Source organism: Ranitomeya imitator, chromosome 7 (genome assembly GCF_032444005.1).
Source record: "Ranitomeya imitator isolate aRanImi1 chromosome 7, aRanImi1.pri, whole genome shotgun sequence".
NCBI lineage: Eukaryota > Metazoa > Chordata > Amphibia > Anura > Dendrobatidae > Ranitomeya > Ranitomeya imitator.
In genome coordinates, this window is record NC_091288.1 from 182,794,984 (window position 1) to 182,814,002 (window position 19,019).

Here is a 19,019-nt window from a genome sequence, read left to right on the forward strand (position 1 = left end):
GTACATACACGTAAGACAAAAATCTGCCAAAATGGAAGGTTTTATCTGGTTCAGCCAATGTATGAAAAAAATCATCACCTGGACAATTTTCATTTTCCAAAATTGGTTTGGATTTTAGCGTTTGATGAGGAAGAGAGACTTGTGAAGACGCTTAAAAGCACTTTTTGTGTGAAACCCCAGTAGCAGAAAACAAATCACAGGTCCATTGTGTAACTATGCGAAGACCCAACATGATCAAAAATAAAAGAAAATCAAGATCTAGATGCCAGACTACGAAGAAGAACAAGGACATTCTGTTGGCGCTGGGTGTCGATTTCATGGTCCGACTGTAATCAGACCTGGGCCTGTATTGTGAGCGTTACCCCCCCTGGCCCATATTACCGTCCCGCTGCTGACGGCACTGACCTTATTACAGAAGGCTGGAGGACAATCTGACGGTCGTTTGTTCTCTGTGGTCTGGAAATCTACGAGCTCAGGTCAGTGCTTTTACACCGCCATCATTTTATTACACTGTTTATACCATTTTAGCTTTATGAATATAATATATCGTTATCTTCCACCTATGGTATCTGTCAGCCGCGTCTTATCCTGGTGTCTGGAGGTAGCTTCATCCTTAGTGTCCTCAACCAGGACTACAACTCCTAGCATGTCATTCCAAGACAGCGGCTCGCAGGTTGAAGATCCTCAGCGCACCCTAAATGTCGCATTTACATGGGCCCAGCAGGTCGTGAAGAGCTTTCCCTGCCTTTGCTTGTGGCACCAACCGGACACCAAGGTCACTAGATATTCCCCTTTTTCACTGGCTCAGGTCGGTCTGTAAGGGAAAAGTGGATTTTAATTACAAATCCAGAGGGAAGAAATATCAATGTTTCGGCAGCCATATTCCTCGGCTTCCGGACCTCTGTGAGTACGACATTAGGGAAGAGTCGGCCGACATCATCTGTCAGGGGAAAAAAGATTCGGAATAATACATTTCAACACCTGATCCTTTAATTCTCTGGGGCAGTGAGACACCGGCAGAGAGGCCTGGCAGAGACTTACTCCTCTCTCATTGAAAACACGTGCAAGCTCAAAAGAGTCATGGAAGTGGATGGGGGTAAAGAGAAAAAAGAGACAGGCCTGACTGGCAAACACAGCTGGGTAAGGTGTATGGGCGTCTGTAGGCTTTACTGCAATTATTTATTAGGGAACACATACAACTTCATCATGAACATTATACATGAGATGATCGAAGATGTATTGTGGTCACAAGGATAAAATCCATTATTACCTATATTATTATAGGAGAAAATCTATTCTACAGCTGACACTACTTATCTATCTATCTATCTATCTATCTATTATCTATCTATCTATCTATCTATCTATTATCTATCTATCTATCTATCTATCTATCTATCTATTATCTATCTGTCATCTATCTTCTATCAATCTATCTATTATCTATGTGTATAATATCTATCTATCTATCCCATATCTATCTATCTCTCTATCAATCTATCCCATATCTATCTCTCTATCTCTATCTATCTATCTATCTATCTATCTATCTATCTATCTATCTATCTATCTATCTATCTATCTATCTATCTATCTATCCCATATATATATATATAAGTGTCTAAGGGTTTGGCTGTCTGTCCTGGAAATTCCGCGTCGCTGATTGGTTGAAGCCGCCAGGCCTCGACCAATCAGCAACGGGCACAGTCTGCCACGAATTCTGGAATCATCATTGTCCTCCACTGCTGTGAAGTGCCGCCATTGTGTTGTCTAAGGGTCTAATTGTCTGTCTGTCTCGGATATCAGCCAATCAACGATATTAGTGCGGGATTTAAACACCACTGACAGCGCAACATACATACTGTACATACATACATATTCTAGAATACCCGATGCTTTTGAATTGGGCCACCATCTAGTATATATATATATATCCCATATCTATGTATCTATCTTTCTATCCCATATCTATCTATTATCTATCTATCTATCTATCTGTCATCTATCTATTATCTATCTATTATCTATATAATATCTATCTATTATCTATCCGTATAATATCTATCTATTATCTATCAATCTATTATCTATCTATTTATTATCTATCTATGTATTATCTATTGATGTGTTATCTATCTATCATCTATATAATATCTATTGTCTATCTATTACCGTATCTACCTATCTATTATCTATCTATATTATTATTATTATTTATTTATATAGCACCATTAATTCCATGGTGCTGTACATGAGAAGGGGTTACATACAGGGTTATAGATATCGATTACAGTAAACAGGTTTACAGTGACAGACTGGTACAGAGGGGAGAGGACCCTGTCCTTGTGGACTTACATTCTATATTCATAATATATCTATATATTATTTATCTATTAACTATCTATCAATATATTATCTATCCATTATATCTATCGTATCTATCTATTATCTATCTATTATCTATCTATGTATTATCTATCTATCTATCTATCTATCTATCTATCTATCTATCTATCTATCTATCTATTATCTGTCTAACACCTTACACTAGGCATAACCTACCTATTTATTCCTTTCTGTGAGGCTCTGTTCACACTACCGTTGAGGCTTCTATTATTAACAGGTTAATGATCTGATGAATCCTACAGATTCCGATAAATCCTTTTGGGCTGTGTCAGAATTCATCAGAGCACCGACTTCTGTACATCCAACAATGTGTTTAGGAACTGAGCCTTCATCTTATCTGTCTAATTCTGAGATATACAACAATGAGTAAAATAATTCCCGCACCATAGCCCATGATTTATAAAATAATAAAACTGATTAAATTGCGCCATTAACCATTCTGCTACCAGGACTCTAAACACCTATCAATTTTAGTTACTACCCAATCAAAATCACGCGGAGCAGCTACTTAGGATGATGTGGACAGTTCTGCGCTTCTGGTTTGATCATCCTTTCAGTCTTATTCAGGTTTACCATGCCTTAGAATTTCCCAAATCTTCCTGAGGGACCTGTAACAAATGTGACCTTGAAATGATGCGGAGGAACAACAAAGTGAAGGGCGGATGTCATGTTCAGAGAGCTCTGACCGCTTGTGAGACGATGTGATGGCAAGAACAAGGACGTCGGTCATTTTATAGGTGGAGAATAAAGTATAGACAGGGAAGAAAAACTGGGATTTTCTATAGTAGATGTTTTTTAGTCTAAATAAATACATAGAATAACATGGAGATCGGGACAAAAAAAGGTAAAAACCTACAAAAATGAGCAAACACAGATTTACTCATTACTGAGATAGGAGATGACAGTTGATGCTCGTAAAGTTCTATGGAGAACTGTAAGGCTACTTTCACACTAGCGTTTTTTTTAATCCGTCACAATGCGTCGTTTTGCAGAAAAAACGCATCCTGCAAAAGTGCTTGCAGGATGCGTTTTTTCCCCATAGACTTCTATTGACGACGCATTTGCGACGGATTGGCACACTTCGCATCCGTCTTGCGACGGATGCGTCGTGCTTTGGCGGACCGTCGGGAGAAAAAAAACCTACATGTAACATTTTTTTCTCCCGACGGACCGCTTTTTCCGACCGCGCATGCGCGGCCGGAACTCCGCCCCCACCTCCCCGCACCTTACAATGGGGCAGCGGATGCACCGGAAAAATGCATCCGCTGCCTCCATTGTGCAATGCAGCAAACGCTAGCGTCGGAATCTGTGTGAAAGTGTGAAAGGAAGTGTGAAAGGAGCCTAAGTCAGGAGAACGTGCGGGGTAATATATGTGTCGGCTTCTAGATCTTCCTTCCTCCATAGAACGTTAGAAGCACCAACTGCCATCTCCTATCTCAGTAATGAGAAGGTCCGTCTTCTGTTAATTCAGATTTTATCCATGAATTGAAAGTCAATGATAAGTCCAGGAGGAGAAAGAAGCAGATTTCTCTGATAAGATGTATTACAAAGTTGCTTATTTTCATGTGTCCTATTGATTTATAAAATAAAAATTAAAACTACAATTACTCTTACAATACATGATGACGTAATATAAAGCTTCAAAATAGTCATAAGTAAAGTAAATAAATGAATATATTTACATATAAGTGGCGGGTAATAATAACAAAATCAGATACAAGTGCAAAATGTACAAATTGTGAATCAAGAAAAAAAGTGAGCAGAAATATGAACATTACTAAATGACTGAGATGATGTTGGATGAATGAAAAATGAAGTATTTCTCACCAAAAAATATTGCAATTGCACATGTTTCAAGGGCGCCTTCTCCCAACAGCAATTTTAAGATCTCTCCACAGGTGTTCAATACGGTAGGATTTATATCCAGACTCATTGCTGGTGACTTCAGAGCTCTTCAGCACTTTGTTTCCACCCACTTCTGTGTGCTTATTGAAGTATGTTTAGGGATCATTGTCCTGCTGGAAAGCCCATGATCTTGGACACAAACTCAGAAATATAAAGATTACCAAAATCCTTTGGTAATCTTCAGATTTCATGATGCCTTGCACCTAGTCAAGGCACCTAGTGAAAGAGGCAGCAAATCAACCCCCAAACATCTTTGAACCTCCACCATATTTGACTGTAGGTACTGTGTTCTTTTCTTTCTAGGCTTCACTCCATTTTTCGTAAACAGTATAATGACGTGCTTTACCAAAAAGCTCCATCTTGGTCTCATCTTTCCACAAGGTGCTTTTCCAGAAGGATTTTGCCTTACTCAAGTACATTTTGGCAAACTGCAGTCTAGCTTTCTTATGTCTCTGTGTCAGCAGTGGGGTCCTCCTGGGTCTCCTGCCATAACGTTTCATTTCATTAAAACGTCGACAGATAGTTTGCACTGACACTGATGCACCCTAAGCCTGCAGGGCAGCTTGAATTTCTTTGGAACCTGATTTGGGCTGCTTACCCACCATACGGACTATCCTACGTTGCAACCTTTCATCTACTTTTCTCTGCCGACCATGTCCCCGGAGATTAGATTCAGGTACATGGGTTGTAAACTCCTTGATTATGCTGTGCACCGTGGACAAAGAAACATCCAGATCCCTGGAGATGTACTTGTAATCTTGAGATTGTTGATATTTTTAAACAATTTGGGTTCTCAAGTCCTCTTACAGTTCTCCAATTTGCCTTTTTTTCTTGTTTTTTTTTTTTGTGTTGTTCTAATACACACAAAAGGCAATAAACATGTATATAACAAAACACGTGTAATTGCAATAATTTTCTAGGAAAAATACTTAATTTTCAAGAACAATTTAAGGGGTGCCAACACTTTTAGCCATGACTGTATGTTTTTATTGGATCTGATTTGCATTCTTGGTCCATTTGTTCTTGAAGATTTTTGCGGTTTGTGTTGGGTATATGTGTTATTTTCCATCTATTTTGTTGTGCTAATATACATTTGAACATTATTTTCTGACTTGAGGTGTCTCTTTTCCGTGTTGTTAGTTGTGTCTATAACAAAACCAAAGAAATCATCTGGAGCATAAGCTGATATACATACAATGATTAAGAGCACGTTCACACTGTGGCCATTTCACAGACAAAACCCAAGGGAAAAAAAACAACAAAATGAGCATATACGCTGTAGTAAATAAATAAAAGTAAATAGTAACAGTATATGTAAATAATATAGGGCACTTAACTAACACTATTTTGATCAGAAAAGCGTAAAATCCTTCCCACCACGACAAGGTGACCCAATTGGGATGGCCTTACCTTGTGTCAGCCGACCTCAATATAGATAAGGATAGGGCAGAATAGAGGCCCAATTGTTTAGATGCCTGCCCATGGGAAGCAATATTGACAAAATGCACAGCCCAAGAAGGGGGTTTGTAAAGGACCTAATTGGGATAGAGATAGGACTTCCCGATTGGGTCACCTTGTCGTGGTGGGATGGCTTTTACATTTTTTTTCTTATAAAAATAGCGTTAAGTAAGTCCCCTTTGTTATTTACATGCATTCTTACTATTTACATCCTACAGAGTATATTCTCATTTTGTTTTGTTTTTTTGTTTTTTTTTTTATTGGAATTAGTTATGTCTAAAAAAAGAAAAGGACTATCATGCAATTTTCCTGATCCTGAATTACTAATTTACCTAGTTAGGAAATATCCAGTTGTGTAGACAGTGATTCTCAATGGGGACAGTGATCGTGGGTTCTCTTACATGTTGGGCCCTGACCACATCCCCAGGCGAGCGCCACTTACTACTGTACTGTATCATCGTCTGATGCCAGCGTCACAATGACGTTACTGCATTGCTGCATGTTCTTGACTGCCTGCTGCATAGAAGATGTCGGAAATTCAGGGTTAGGGAAAAAGAGTTGGTCAAAAAAAATAACAAAATTATGTGTTCTTGCATGCTAGAATGCCCATGGCTCAAGAACTGGACTCTCCGGTGGTCTCTGGGGGGGTCGGGAAGCATCACATTTTTTGGTTACCTGATTGATGATTACTTATTTCATCCACTTGGTGACTCTACTACCCTAGTGGTACCCACTATAACCAAAGTGCATCTCTGCCCCCAGATGTACTTTGCCCTTTCGAAAACCCATCTTTATGCCTGTGCATAAATTCATACGTAAATTCAGTCCTATGTAAAAATGAACAAAAAAAAAAAAGAATATGATCAGCAGTTACAGGGTGCATCCTGTCAAAGGACATGATGAGTATAGAAGGAGAAAACTAAAAGGAACATGTACAAGGAGCTAGATTTGGCAAGGTTCCTGAGGTATTCAACAAGTACAGTGGGTATATTGTAATACTCTTCTGCACTGCAAAGGTTTTATTTCCTCAGGTGTCACATGGAACATCGAATTCCCAAATGTTCCTCTACACAAGGAGATCTGTGAGCATTCCTCAGATAATTCAGGTGCCGCAGATACAGTTCAGTAAGGAAGTTTATTTTGTTTTGTCTTTTTGTTTGTTTTACCATATACAAATAAATCATCTAATAAACAATATATATTTAGAGAATTCTTTGTTGTTATTGTTGCCTTCTACCACAGGTTTCCAAATTTTTTACACGTCATAAAGTAAACTATAATAACTATAATGTCCTCTCTTATTAACTATTTCAGTGCTACACTGTCCTACCTTATGAACTAAAACCGACACACGCTCATCCATTATAAATTAAGAGATTGCACTGTCCTCTCTTAATAGCTACGACCTAAATGTTCTAATTCCTTTACTCTGTTACTGTCTTATGAGATATGACCTCCTTGTTGTACCTGTTTCACATTTTTCCCTGACTACTGTTTTATCTCACGCTGTCCCCCACCACACTGTCTCCCCTCCATACTGTGCCCATCTTCACACTGTCCCAGCTCCATACTGTGCCCATCTTCACACTGTCCCAGCTCCATACTGTGCCCATCTTCACACTGTCCCAGCTCCATATTGTGCCCATCTTCACACTGTCCCAGCTCCATATTGTGCCCATCTTCACACAGTCCCAGCTCCATATTGTGCCCATCTTCACACTGTCCCAGCTCCATACTGTGCCCATCTTCACACTGTCCCAGCTCCATACTGTGCCCATCTTCACACTGTCCCAGCTCCATACTGTGCCCATCTTCACACTGTCCCAGCTCCATACTGTGCCCATCTTCACACTGTCCCAGCTCCATACTGTGCCCATCTTTACACTGTCCCAGCTCCATACTGTGCCCATCTTCACACTGTCCCAGCCCCATACTGTGCCCATCTTCACACTGTCCCAGCTCCATACTGTGCCCATCTTCACACTGTCCCAGCTCCATACTGTGCCCATCTTCACACTGTCCCAGCTCCATACGGTGCCCATCTTCACACTGTCCCAGCTCCATACTGTGCCCATCTTCACACTGTCCCAGCTCCATACTGTGCCCATCTTCACACTGTCCCAGCTCCATACTGTGCCCATCTTCACACTGTCCCAGCTCCATACTGTGCCCATCTTCACACTGTCCAAGCTCCATACGGTGCCCATCTTCACACTGTCCCAGCTCCATACGGTGCCCATCTTCACACTGTCCCAGCTCCATACTGTGCCCATCTTCACACTGTCCCAGCTCCATACGGTGCCCATCTTCACACTGTCCCAGCTCCATACGGTGCCCATCTTCACACTGTCCCAGCTCCATACGGTGCCCATCTTCACACTGTCCCAGCTCCATACTGTGCCCATCTTCACACTGTCCCAGCTCCATACGGTGCCCATCTTCACACTGTCCCAGCTCCATACTGTGCCCATCTTCACACTGTCCCAGCTCCATACAGTGCCCATCTTCACACTGTCCCAGCTCCATATTGTGCCCATCTTCACACTGTCCCAGCTCCATATTGTGCCCATCTTCACACTGTCCCAGCTCCATACTGTGCCCATCTTCACACTGTCCCAGCTCCATACGGTGCCCATCTTCACACTGTCCCAGCTCCATACGGTGCCCATCTTCCCACTGTCCCAGCTCCATACTGTGCCCATCTTCACACTGTCCCAGCTCCATACGGTGCCCATCTTCACACTGTCCCAGCTCCATACGGTGCCCATCTTCACACTGTCCCAGCTCCATACTGTGCCCATCTTCACACTGTCCCAGCTCCATACGGTGCCCATCTTCACACTGTCCCAGCTCCATACGGTGCCCATCTTCACACTGTCCCAGCTCCATACGGTGCCCATCTTCACACTGTCCCAGCTCCATACTGTGCCCATCTTCACACTGTCCCAGCTCCATACGGTGCCCATCTTCACACTGTCCCAGCTCCATACTGTGCCCATCTTCACACTGTCCCAGCTCCATACGGTGCCCATCTTCACACTGTCCCAGCTCCATACTGTGCCCATCTTCACACTGTCCCAGCTCCATACAGTGCCCATCTTCACACTGTCCCAGCTCCATATTGTGCCCATCTTCACACTGTCCCAGCTCCATATTGTGCCCATCTTCACACTGTCCCAGCTCCATACTGTGCCCATCTTCACACTGTCCCAGCTCCATACGGTGCCCATCTTCACACTGTCCCAGCTCCATACTATGCCCATATTCACACTGTCCCAGCTCCATACTGTGCCCATCTTCACACTGTCCCAGCTCCATACAGTGCCCATCTTCACACTGTCCCAGCTCCATATTGTGCCCATCTTCACACTGTCCCAGCTCCATACTGTGCCCATCTTCACACTGTCCCAGCTCCATACGGTGCCCATCTTCACACTGTCCCAGCTCCATACGGTGCCCATCTTCACACTGTCCCAGCTCCATACGGTGCCCATCTTCACACTGTCCCTGCTCCATACAGTGCCCATCTTCACACTGTCCCAGCTCCATACGGTGCCCATCTTCCCACTGTCCCAGCTCCATACTGTGCCCATCTTCACACTGTCCCAGCTCCATACTGTGCCCATCTTCACACTGTGCCAACTCTCAATAAAAGTAATTTTAATGTTAAAGTCTAATATGGAGCTCTTACCTTCCCTGCCAGTATAACGCCAGCAGTGTGATAATGTGACCTCACGATGTGACTGTACATTGGAGCGGATTAGTGCGACCCGCATTCATACGGTCATGTGCCAACTAGACGTGCATGGCAGCGAGGCTAGACCCGTCTAGTCAGAATGTGGCATCCCTATACATTTCCTTTCTTTTCAGTTTTTTGTATTTTAATAGCACGTTTCCAAGCGCTAACAATGTTTTTTTAATTTACGGTATTTCTTTTTTTGTAGGATGCTCATAGGAATGAAACTTTGCTTCGTTGTGTTCATTTATAGTCAGAAAAGCATTGTAGCTGCGCAGAGTTCTCCGATTTCAGGTACCAGAGGAATTTGCTATTGGGTGTCAGCATTTCCGGTTCTGTTGATAATTTATAGATTTTTTTTTACATGGTTCTATAACATTTGTGTAACAAAGAATAAAAATATATCATAAACAATCACTTCAGCCAGGAAACCCTGATTCCAGCGATGTGTCACTTACTGGGCTGCTTGCTGCAGTTTTGAAAAAATCAGTGCTAGATCTGCAGCAGAGAAAACAGGTTTTATTCAAAACTGCAGCAAGCAGCCCAGTAAGTGATATATCACTGGATTCAGGGTCTCAGCCCTTATATCATGCTATTCTCAGATAGGGCAGCAAAAACCAGGTGACAGATTCCCTTTAATAACAGCTCTCTAGTCTCCACAGCAAACTGGTAGATAAGTCCTGTCACATATCCTCACATCGGCTTCTCTTGTGTAACTTGTTTTTTTCTTTCCCTTTTTTCAGATTTACCGGATCAGCTGATGAGAGGACTGGTCAGTGTGGACTATTAATGGCCTTGGTCTAATACATGGTGGCTTTTGTATTGTGACTTAGTTTTGTGAATTTATGTTTTTGTGTATTTTGCAGAATGAGTTGATTTCTGGCAACTATTTACATGGTAATGTCATTCTAGCAAGAATGAGAAATTCTTCTTACTGTATCAAAATTTCAGAACGACATCACATCCCGTCTACAGCTCAGACACGGGTGCTATGTGTGCCACGATTCTGTCTCTTCATATAAAACATATATTGTGGCTCCACTTATTCCCCACAACATGGTAAAGATGCTTTTGGTGCACAAACCAGTCCAATATGTCCAGGAACTGTTCTGATTCTCTTGCTCGGATCCATCTTAATCAGCATTCTGTCAGCACTATGGGTTCAAGAACATCCTTCCCCCCATTTCTTGCTCTGCAACTTGCCATCCACTATTATTCCGTGGGCAGCCCCTCTTCATCATCATGCTGCCAGGACTAGAGATGCCTTTCCTCCCTTCTCGGAATGCTTTTTCCGGTCATGCACTTTTTTTCAGTGGGCAGCGTCTCTTAATCAGCATTCTTCCAGCACTATGTGTGCAGGAACATCCTTGTCTTCCCTTCTTACTCTATAACATGTCATCCACTTTTTTTCCAGTGGTCAGTCCCTCTTCCTCAGCATACTGCAAGGAATAGGGATGCAAAGATCTCCCTTTTCTTCGCTTTCCGGCATGCATTTTTTCTGTCATGCACTTCTTTTCAGTAGACAGTTCCTCTTTATCAGCATTATGCCAGCACTATCAGTGCAGGAACATCCTTTCCCTCACTTCTTACCCTGTAACTTGTCATCTACCATTTCCAGTGTACAGCTACTCCTTATCAGCATTCTACCAGTACTAAAAGTGTTACATAAGACTCTTGAACAACAAAAATGATGCAACTGTCACATGAGCGTCCTACTAAAATGCAACAGTATGGGCACCGGTCCGAGCAGTATGGGCACTGGTCCGAGCAGTATTGGCACTGGTCCGAACAGTATGGGCACTGGTCCGAGCAGTATGGGCACTGGTCCGAACAGTATGGGCACTGGTCCGAGCAGTATGGGCACTGGTCCGAGCAGTATGGGCACTGGTCCGAACAGTATGGGCACTGGTCCGAGCAGTATGGGCACTGGTCCGAACAGTATGGGCACTGGTCCGAGCAGTATGGGCACTGGTCCGAGCAGTATGGGCACTGGTCCGAACAGTATGGGCACTGGTCCGAGCAGTATGGGCACTGGTCCGAACAGTATGGGCACTGGTCCGAGCAGTATGGGCACTGGTCCGAACAGTATGGGCACTGGTCCGAGCAGTATGGGCACTGGTCCAAACAGTATGGGCACTGGTCCGAGCAGTATGGACACTGGTCCGAGCAGTATGAGCACTGATCCGAACAGTATGGGCACTGGTCCGAACAGTATGGGCACTGGTCCGAGCAGTATGGGCACTGGTCCGAGCAGTATGGGCACAGGTCTGAACAGTATGGGCACTGGTCCGAGCAGTATGGGCACTGGTCCGAACAGTATGGGCACTGGTCCGAGCAGTATGGGCACTGGTCCAAACAGTATGGGCACTGGTCCGAGCAGTATGGACACTGGTCCGAGCAGTATGAGCACTGATCCGAACAGTATGGGCACTGGTCCGAACAGTATGGGCACTGGTCCGAGCAGTATGGGCACTGGTCCGAGCAGTATGGGCATTGGTCCAAGCAGTATGGGCACTGGTCCGATCAGTATGGGCACTGGTCCGAACAGTATGGCCACTGGTCTGAACAGTATGGGCACTAGTCCGAGCAGTATGGGCACTGGTCCGAGCAGTATGGGCACTGGTCTGAACAGTATGGACACAGGTCCGAACAGTATGGGCACTGGTCTGAACAGTATGGACACAGGTCCGAACAGTATGGGCACTGGTCCGAACAGTATGGGCACTGGTCCGAACAGTATGGGCACTAGTCCGAGCAGTATGGGCACTGGTCCGAGCAGTATGGGCACCACTCCGAACAGTATGGGCACTGGTCCGAACAGTATGGGCACTGGTCAGAGCAGTATGGCCACTGGTCCAAGCAGTATGGCCACTGGTCCAAGCAGTATGGCCACTGGTCCGAGCAGTATGGGCACTGGTCCGAGCAGTATGGGCACTGGTCCGAACAGTATGGGCACTGGTCCGAACAGTATGGGCACTGGTCCGAATAGTATGGACACTGGTCCGAATAGTATGGGCACTGGTCCGAATAGTATGGGCACTGGTCCGAATAGTATGGGCACTGGTCCGAAGAGCGCCAACGCCGTAGCACCAGCCAACTATATCTTCAGCATGACCCAATACCAATTTATAGAGGCCTTTTTGTAGATACAGCCATATCTTTTTCACACCTGGAGTTTTCGCATTGTTATAAGATTCTCTATTTTTTTCCAGGTCTCCTACAGATAATGGAGTTTCAAAGGTAAATTTAACACAACATTTTCAACCCAAAACTGGAAAGAATTATAATATGTGACAACATTTGGGTGGCCTCCTACAAATTAGGGCGGATTTATAGGGAGCACTAAGGAAATATCGAATAACTTGATATCACTTTGATTTGTAGTTTGAACAAATGGACTCCAGATTTAGAAGAGAAAATCCTGCACTATCTGTCCATCCCAAGTCCTTCTTATATATTCAGCCTCCAGGTAATTGATGTAAAAAAAACAACAAAAAAAATAAATAAATAAATATATATATATATATATATATATATATATATATATATACTGTATATATATATATATACACAGTATATACCGGAGGGTTTTCTTCTTATTTTTTTTAAGGTGTCAGTAAAAAGGTACCTGTCAGATCTTAGTGATGACCCAGAACTTGTGGTTTCAGAATTAGAACGTCTCGATCATCACTTATTTGCACGAGTGATGGAATATCTTTTAAGTGGGAAAAAGGAACATTTCGTAAGTAATTTGATTATTAGCAATGAATATGAATACAGAATATAATTATTAAAGTCTAGTAAGTTGTTTGAGAAACAACCCATCAGAAATAGACCCAAACTCAGCTCTTAATTGGATGCTCTTGTCCTATGTCTTCTTGTCCCATTAAAGGGAACTTGTCAGTAGGATCGACCCTCCTAATCCATCTATATGGTCATATAGGTCATAGGAAGTTGAATAAAATGATACCTTGATATCTATGATTCGCTGTCTTTTTCCAGAGAAATAAACATTTTCTTAATATATAAATGAGCTGTTAAGATCTATGGGCAGCGCATAGATCTCCCTGAGAATCCTCCTCCAGAGCTTATTCTAAATAAAAGGCGATATTACCAGTGTGAGACATGTAAAGACCGACAGTCTGCTCTCCTGACCTACATGTCTCACACTGGTAGTGCTCTCTTTCATTTAAAATACTCTCTGGAGGCAGATTCTCAGGGAGATCTACGTCCGGCCCATAGATCTTAACAGCTCATTTACATATTAAGAAAAATTTGGATTACTCTGTAATAAAACATCAGATCGCAGATATCAAGGTGTCATATTATTCCACCGTCTATGACCTACATGCCCATATAGACGGCTTAGGAGGGTTGATACTACAGATAGATTGCCTTTAAAGCATCCCCTTGAATTCTGGTGGACAAGCCAGATTCTATATGATTTGCTCAGTGGATAATTTTCTTATGTATTTGATTAATTTTTTTACCACATTGTATTTTTCATTGATATTTTATGGCAAGGAAATGGCCGGCATTGATGTGGACTTTGAGACCATGCGAGATGAAATCTTCCAGTCCCCTGTGGGAAATCGTAGTTTATTCAATGTCACCCTCCAGAAATGTCTCCCGGCGCTGTATTCAGCTGACTGTGTGAAAATACTCGGTCTGGTCACACGTATGTATGGTGCGACTTACCTACAAACTGACGTGGTTACGAGATTGCCATCTCACATACCAGACGAGCCGTTCAGAAACCTGTAAGTATAATACTTTTATTAAAAAAAATATATCTGTTCTGACATAGTATTGGTATATACTACTGAGTGCCCAGAGGACATCTGTCAAAAAGATATAAGTTGGTCGTACACTTGTAATCGCCCCTGCATTGCCCTGAAGACTGGAAGACGGCAGCTTCAGGGAGGATATAAGTTCATTTCCTCCCTGCAGCCGCTGCTCCAGTAAGTCTGCCCCTGCCAGTCATGGTATAAATGCTATTTACCTGCAGATTACTATCATATCTGCAGGTAAATAGCGTGACAAGCTATAACTGTGTGATAGGCGTTACTTGTTGTGTCAGTAGCTGTGCTAGTGTCCATGTACCTATAAGGTGACCCCAAAAGATTATTATTGCATTATTGTACCTCCTTCTAATATGTACTCTATTGGGGAATGTTGACCGAAAAATGGCAAAATTCCATTATTAGAGTTTATTATTAAGCTTATAAGGGTAGCTACGAGTGACTTGGCTTATTAATTTTAGTGGGTGCAATGTAATTCTTTGTTTTTCCTGTAGTGGCGCTGCAGAGAAAACCAGCCAACAAGAATTTAGCATAATGGCTCCCTGCACTTAAAGGGAATTTGTCACGAGATTTTTGATATCTATTCTGAGAGCAGCATGTTGTAGGGCCTGAGACCCTGATTCCAGACATGTGACGCCTTACTGGTCTGCTTTCTGTCATTTTGATACAATCACAGTTTTTCTGTAGCAGATCTTGCAGAGCTTGTAATGCTGAGCCCTGTGTAACCCCGCCCACACCACTGATTGGCAGCTCTCTGTGTACACTGCACATTGCCAGAAAGCTGCTAATCAGAATTGGGGGCGTGGTTATAGAGAGCAGAAAGACTAGGAGGCAGGAGACACCTAGTCCTGTAGTGATAATCTCCTGCTGATAAAACACTGATTTTATTGAAACAGCTAAACACACACATAACTAGATTGAGAGTCTCTGCTCCTGCATCATGGTGCTTTCAGATTACATGCCAAAAACCTGCTGACAGGTTCCTTTTAAGACCTCTATATGCATTAGAGAAAACTCAGCCAAACCTTTCAATTTCGGCAGAAGGGGATGACCATCTAAGGGGGCTCACAACTCTCCCTGAAAGATGGCATTGAAAAATCAGATCCATTTGTTCTCCCCAGCAATGAGCACTGTTTTCTCCCCATACAGAACACATGCATGCTCAGCCGAGCCCAGCATGCATGTGTATATGTGGGAAGAACATGTCAGCAGAACATGCGTCCACCCTTAGGTCCTTGGCCACCAGAATTGAAGTTAGGCAGATACAATTATATTCAAAAAATATTGTTTTGTATAGAAATACTTTATAACCTACTACTTCACATGTTATGGTAACAGATGAGGACTCATCTCCGTGTCATTATCCTTGTAGATCATCCGTATTTCGGAACCTGTATGATAAGCTCAAGGCCAATGACAGGAGAGCCCTATATGAATGGATGACTCACGTTCTGCAAAAATCCTATGCGTCCAGTGGTGAGTATTTACTATGTGATTAGTGTCACGGAGAAGAACACGTCTATTCTACGACCACCGGCAATGGCCAACAATGGTCCCGAAATCAGATAGTCTGTGAATAAGAAGTCAAAATCACTGGGGCAGTCTCATGTTTGTAGGACCTCAAAGTTAGGAAAGAGCATCTCAGGACACTTCTTTGTGCCCGACAATGTCCGATACATGACCTGACTGAATCGGTTACATCAGACATGTCGGCATGTAACCAGTGTTTGTAAATCACACACTTGAGGTCATGTTCCCGCCGATCCCGGAGCCGGCTCAGGAGATTCCTCACAGCGCTCAGTGCGTGCAATGTTAGCACATAGAGTGACTGCAGACTAAGGTTGGACAACCCATTTAAAAAAAATAAAAAAATCACAATTAAGTCTAGTCCCACTTTCGGAACCAAATGGGATTGTTCAACTGATATCAAATGGAAGATCTGGTTTTAACAAATATATTGGTAATTGTCAAAGATCACAGCCTGGGGGGTCACTCAGATCCACCCGCTGTTATCTTTTTGTCATCCGGACAATCACACGATTGACCAACTATTAATGGAGGAGGCCACAGGCTGTTTCAACTAGCAGGCCGGCTATTGGGAAACTAACAGTGAGCGTATGGTATACAGTATACATCTCCGATTCCAATGCACGGAATATATATATATACCCCAGTACGGTCATGGTTAACTCCGCAATAGCCCAAGAACTACTCACTGCCACCACCAGTCATTTATACAAAACTGACTGGACGCCTGATTTCTAGTAGCGTATGGCTTCAGGGGTGCGGTTTACAGAACAAAAGGAACAAAACTATTACATTTTACATTTAATCCAGAATGATAGGCAGTGTTTATAAAAAAAAATAGAAAAGATTTTACAAACGGGACAAAACAATACAGCATATACAATTGCATAAAATAAAGAGGATAAACCAAAAGAAAGTTACTAAATCTGTCGTCACAGCAATGGCTACAGCTTTATGGAGGGAGGCACTCTAGGAAAACAGACGTACTGATGATGCCCAAAATTTGGCATTTGCCTTTTATTAGCTACCAACTTACACCCACACACCTCCCCTTGGTGACTCCTTACAGGGTTGGACATGGGATGTGGCTTCAGTTTCTGAAAATTATGAGATTCCCTACATTGACGATATCTTTGCTCCTGTGAGTCACAGGTGCTTGATATCGACATCATATTTTTTATCATGATTTTAGCTTTGCATAGAGACCAAATATAACAAGTGTAGCCTCGTCTATCCATCCATATTCAATTGAAAGGATCCTGATCATTGCCCAGCGATGTAAAACCATACTTTGCATTAGCCACTTCATCACATTTTCGCAAATGTCATTTTCCTATCTATTGGATTGATGCAGTTTATGCAAACCTCCCTTCTTAATTTCTAGGAAGCAGACAAAGGAATCCCAGATCTTTATGTTTTTCAAAGTCTTATCTGGATCGTAAATCTGCTACACATTACTGATGCAGGGCCTCACATCTGTTAGCCATCAGGAGTTTCCTTAGTTACCTAATTCCAAAGGAGGCGGTCAGCTGCATAGAGTGAAATTTTAAGACAGCCTGTAAAGTGCAAGCTCTTTTCTTTCATCTTTTATCATTGATTTTATTTTTTTCTGTGGCAGTAATATTCTAAAAACAAAGAAACAAATGCTGCTGTATGTGTGCGGGAGACACAGTGATCATATACTATATAACCCCACCCACACCTGCCAGCCCCATTGGCAGCTTTCTGTGTAAACTGTGCATATCCACAAAGTTGCCAATCAGTGGTGGGGGCAAGGTCACACAGAGCAGGAAGAACAGGGCTGCCACTAGAGATTTTGGGGCCCCGTACTGGCAAAATTTTCAGGGGCCCCTTGAAACACCGCCCAGGCTCCACCCCTCGAACTGTCCACAGTCCCACCGCTCTCTCTTGGAAAAACTCCACTTCTCACCAATCACACATTAACAGTTCCCATCACCAGATCACACATATAACATTGTAACCCATTCTCATGTACAGCACCATGGAATCAATGGTGCTATATAAATAAATAATAATAATAATAATAATAACATATAGCCAGCAGCTTTTGATTTGGCCAAAAGATTTTTTAAGCCACCACCATAACACGGTAGACACTTTTGGCCGGGCCCTACTCTACTGTAACCTACTAAATATTTGTTAAAATATGCAATACAATTTAGGTATATTTTTATTTATTTTTCAATTTTTAAAATGTCCAATAATATCACATACAACAAACAAATACAACACCATGACCAGACCACATATTACCACCAGTGACTAAATAATATCATAAACAAAGAACAAATACCACAACACCATGATCAGACACCATATTACCACCACAGTGATCGAATAATATCAAATACAGGGAACAAATACCACCGCACCATGACCAGACCACACATTACCACCACAAAGTGACCAAATAGCACATACAAGGGACAAATATTGCAACACCATGTCCAGACCTCATATTACCACCACATAGTGACTGAATACTACAATACTGATCAGTAATATAAAAACACAATACTATCACCATAAGTGCCATTATACACAGGAGATCTGTACTTAGTATGCAGTGTCTGTGTAGAGGTAATACAGTGATCACTGGTGACATTATACACAGGAGCTCTGTATATAGTATACAGTGTATAGTGTCAGTGTATAGGTAACACACTGACTCACCAGTGACGTCTCTAGGTGAAGTCCTTCATCTTTCATCCCGCACAGACCGCCGTCAGTTCTTCCAGCCTGGACTTGTCTCTGCAGGAAATAACACAGTTATGTCAAGCTCCGCTTGCAGAACACATTACTTAATTTTTCCCAACTTCTACATTACACCACATGTAGAAAAAAAGGCGACATAGTGTCACTCTACACAGTAACAGGACTGCCCCCCCATTTAAAACAGTGTCCTCAAAAAAATAAAATAAATACATAACTGCAGTAATAATATCCCTTAATTAACCCCTATGGTAATAATATACCCACCCTGGCCCCGTGTGTCTCATTCCTGGCTCCAGCCATTTGTTCTCCCATCCTGCCCTCATGAGTATTCATCCTGCCCCATCTGTCTCCATTGTGTCCATCCTGCCCCATGATCCAATCCTGCCCCCATGTCTTTCATTCTGCCCCATGTCTCCATTCTTGCCCCACCTGTCTCCAGTCCTGCCCCC

General features: G+C 42.6%; 1 protein-coding gene across 1 annotated transcript in view; it reads left to right on the forward strand.

Moving 5' to 3' along the window:
• Positions 1-9,726: 9,726 nt before the first annotated feature.
• The window catches only part of OTOA (otoancorin), a 60,093-nt gene continuing 50,800 nt past the window's right edge, over positions 9,727-19,019 (forward strand). The window contains exons 1-8 of the mRNA XM_069735589.1: positions 9,727-9,799; positions 10,249-10,277; positions 10,372-10,402; positions 12,718-12,745; positions 12,890-12,974; positions 13,116-13,247; positions 14,030-14,265; positions 15,680-15,783. Of these exons, the coding sequence (XP_069591690.1) occupies positions 9,727-9,799; positions 10,249-10,277; positions 10,372-10,402; positions 12,718-12,745; positions 12,890-12,974; positions 13,116-13,247; positions 14,030-14,265; positions 15,680-15,783 (718 nt within the window). The remainder of the gene's footprint in view (positions 9,800-10,248; positions 10,278-10,371; positions 10,403-12,717; positions 12,746-12,889; positions 12,975-13,115; positions 13,248-14,029; positions 14,266-15,679; positions 15,784-19,019) is intronic.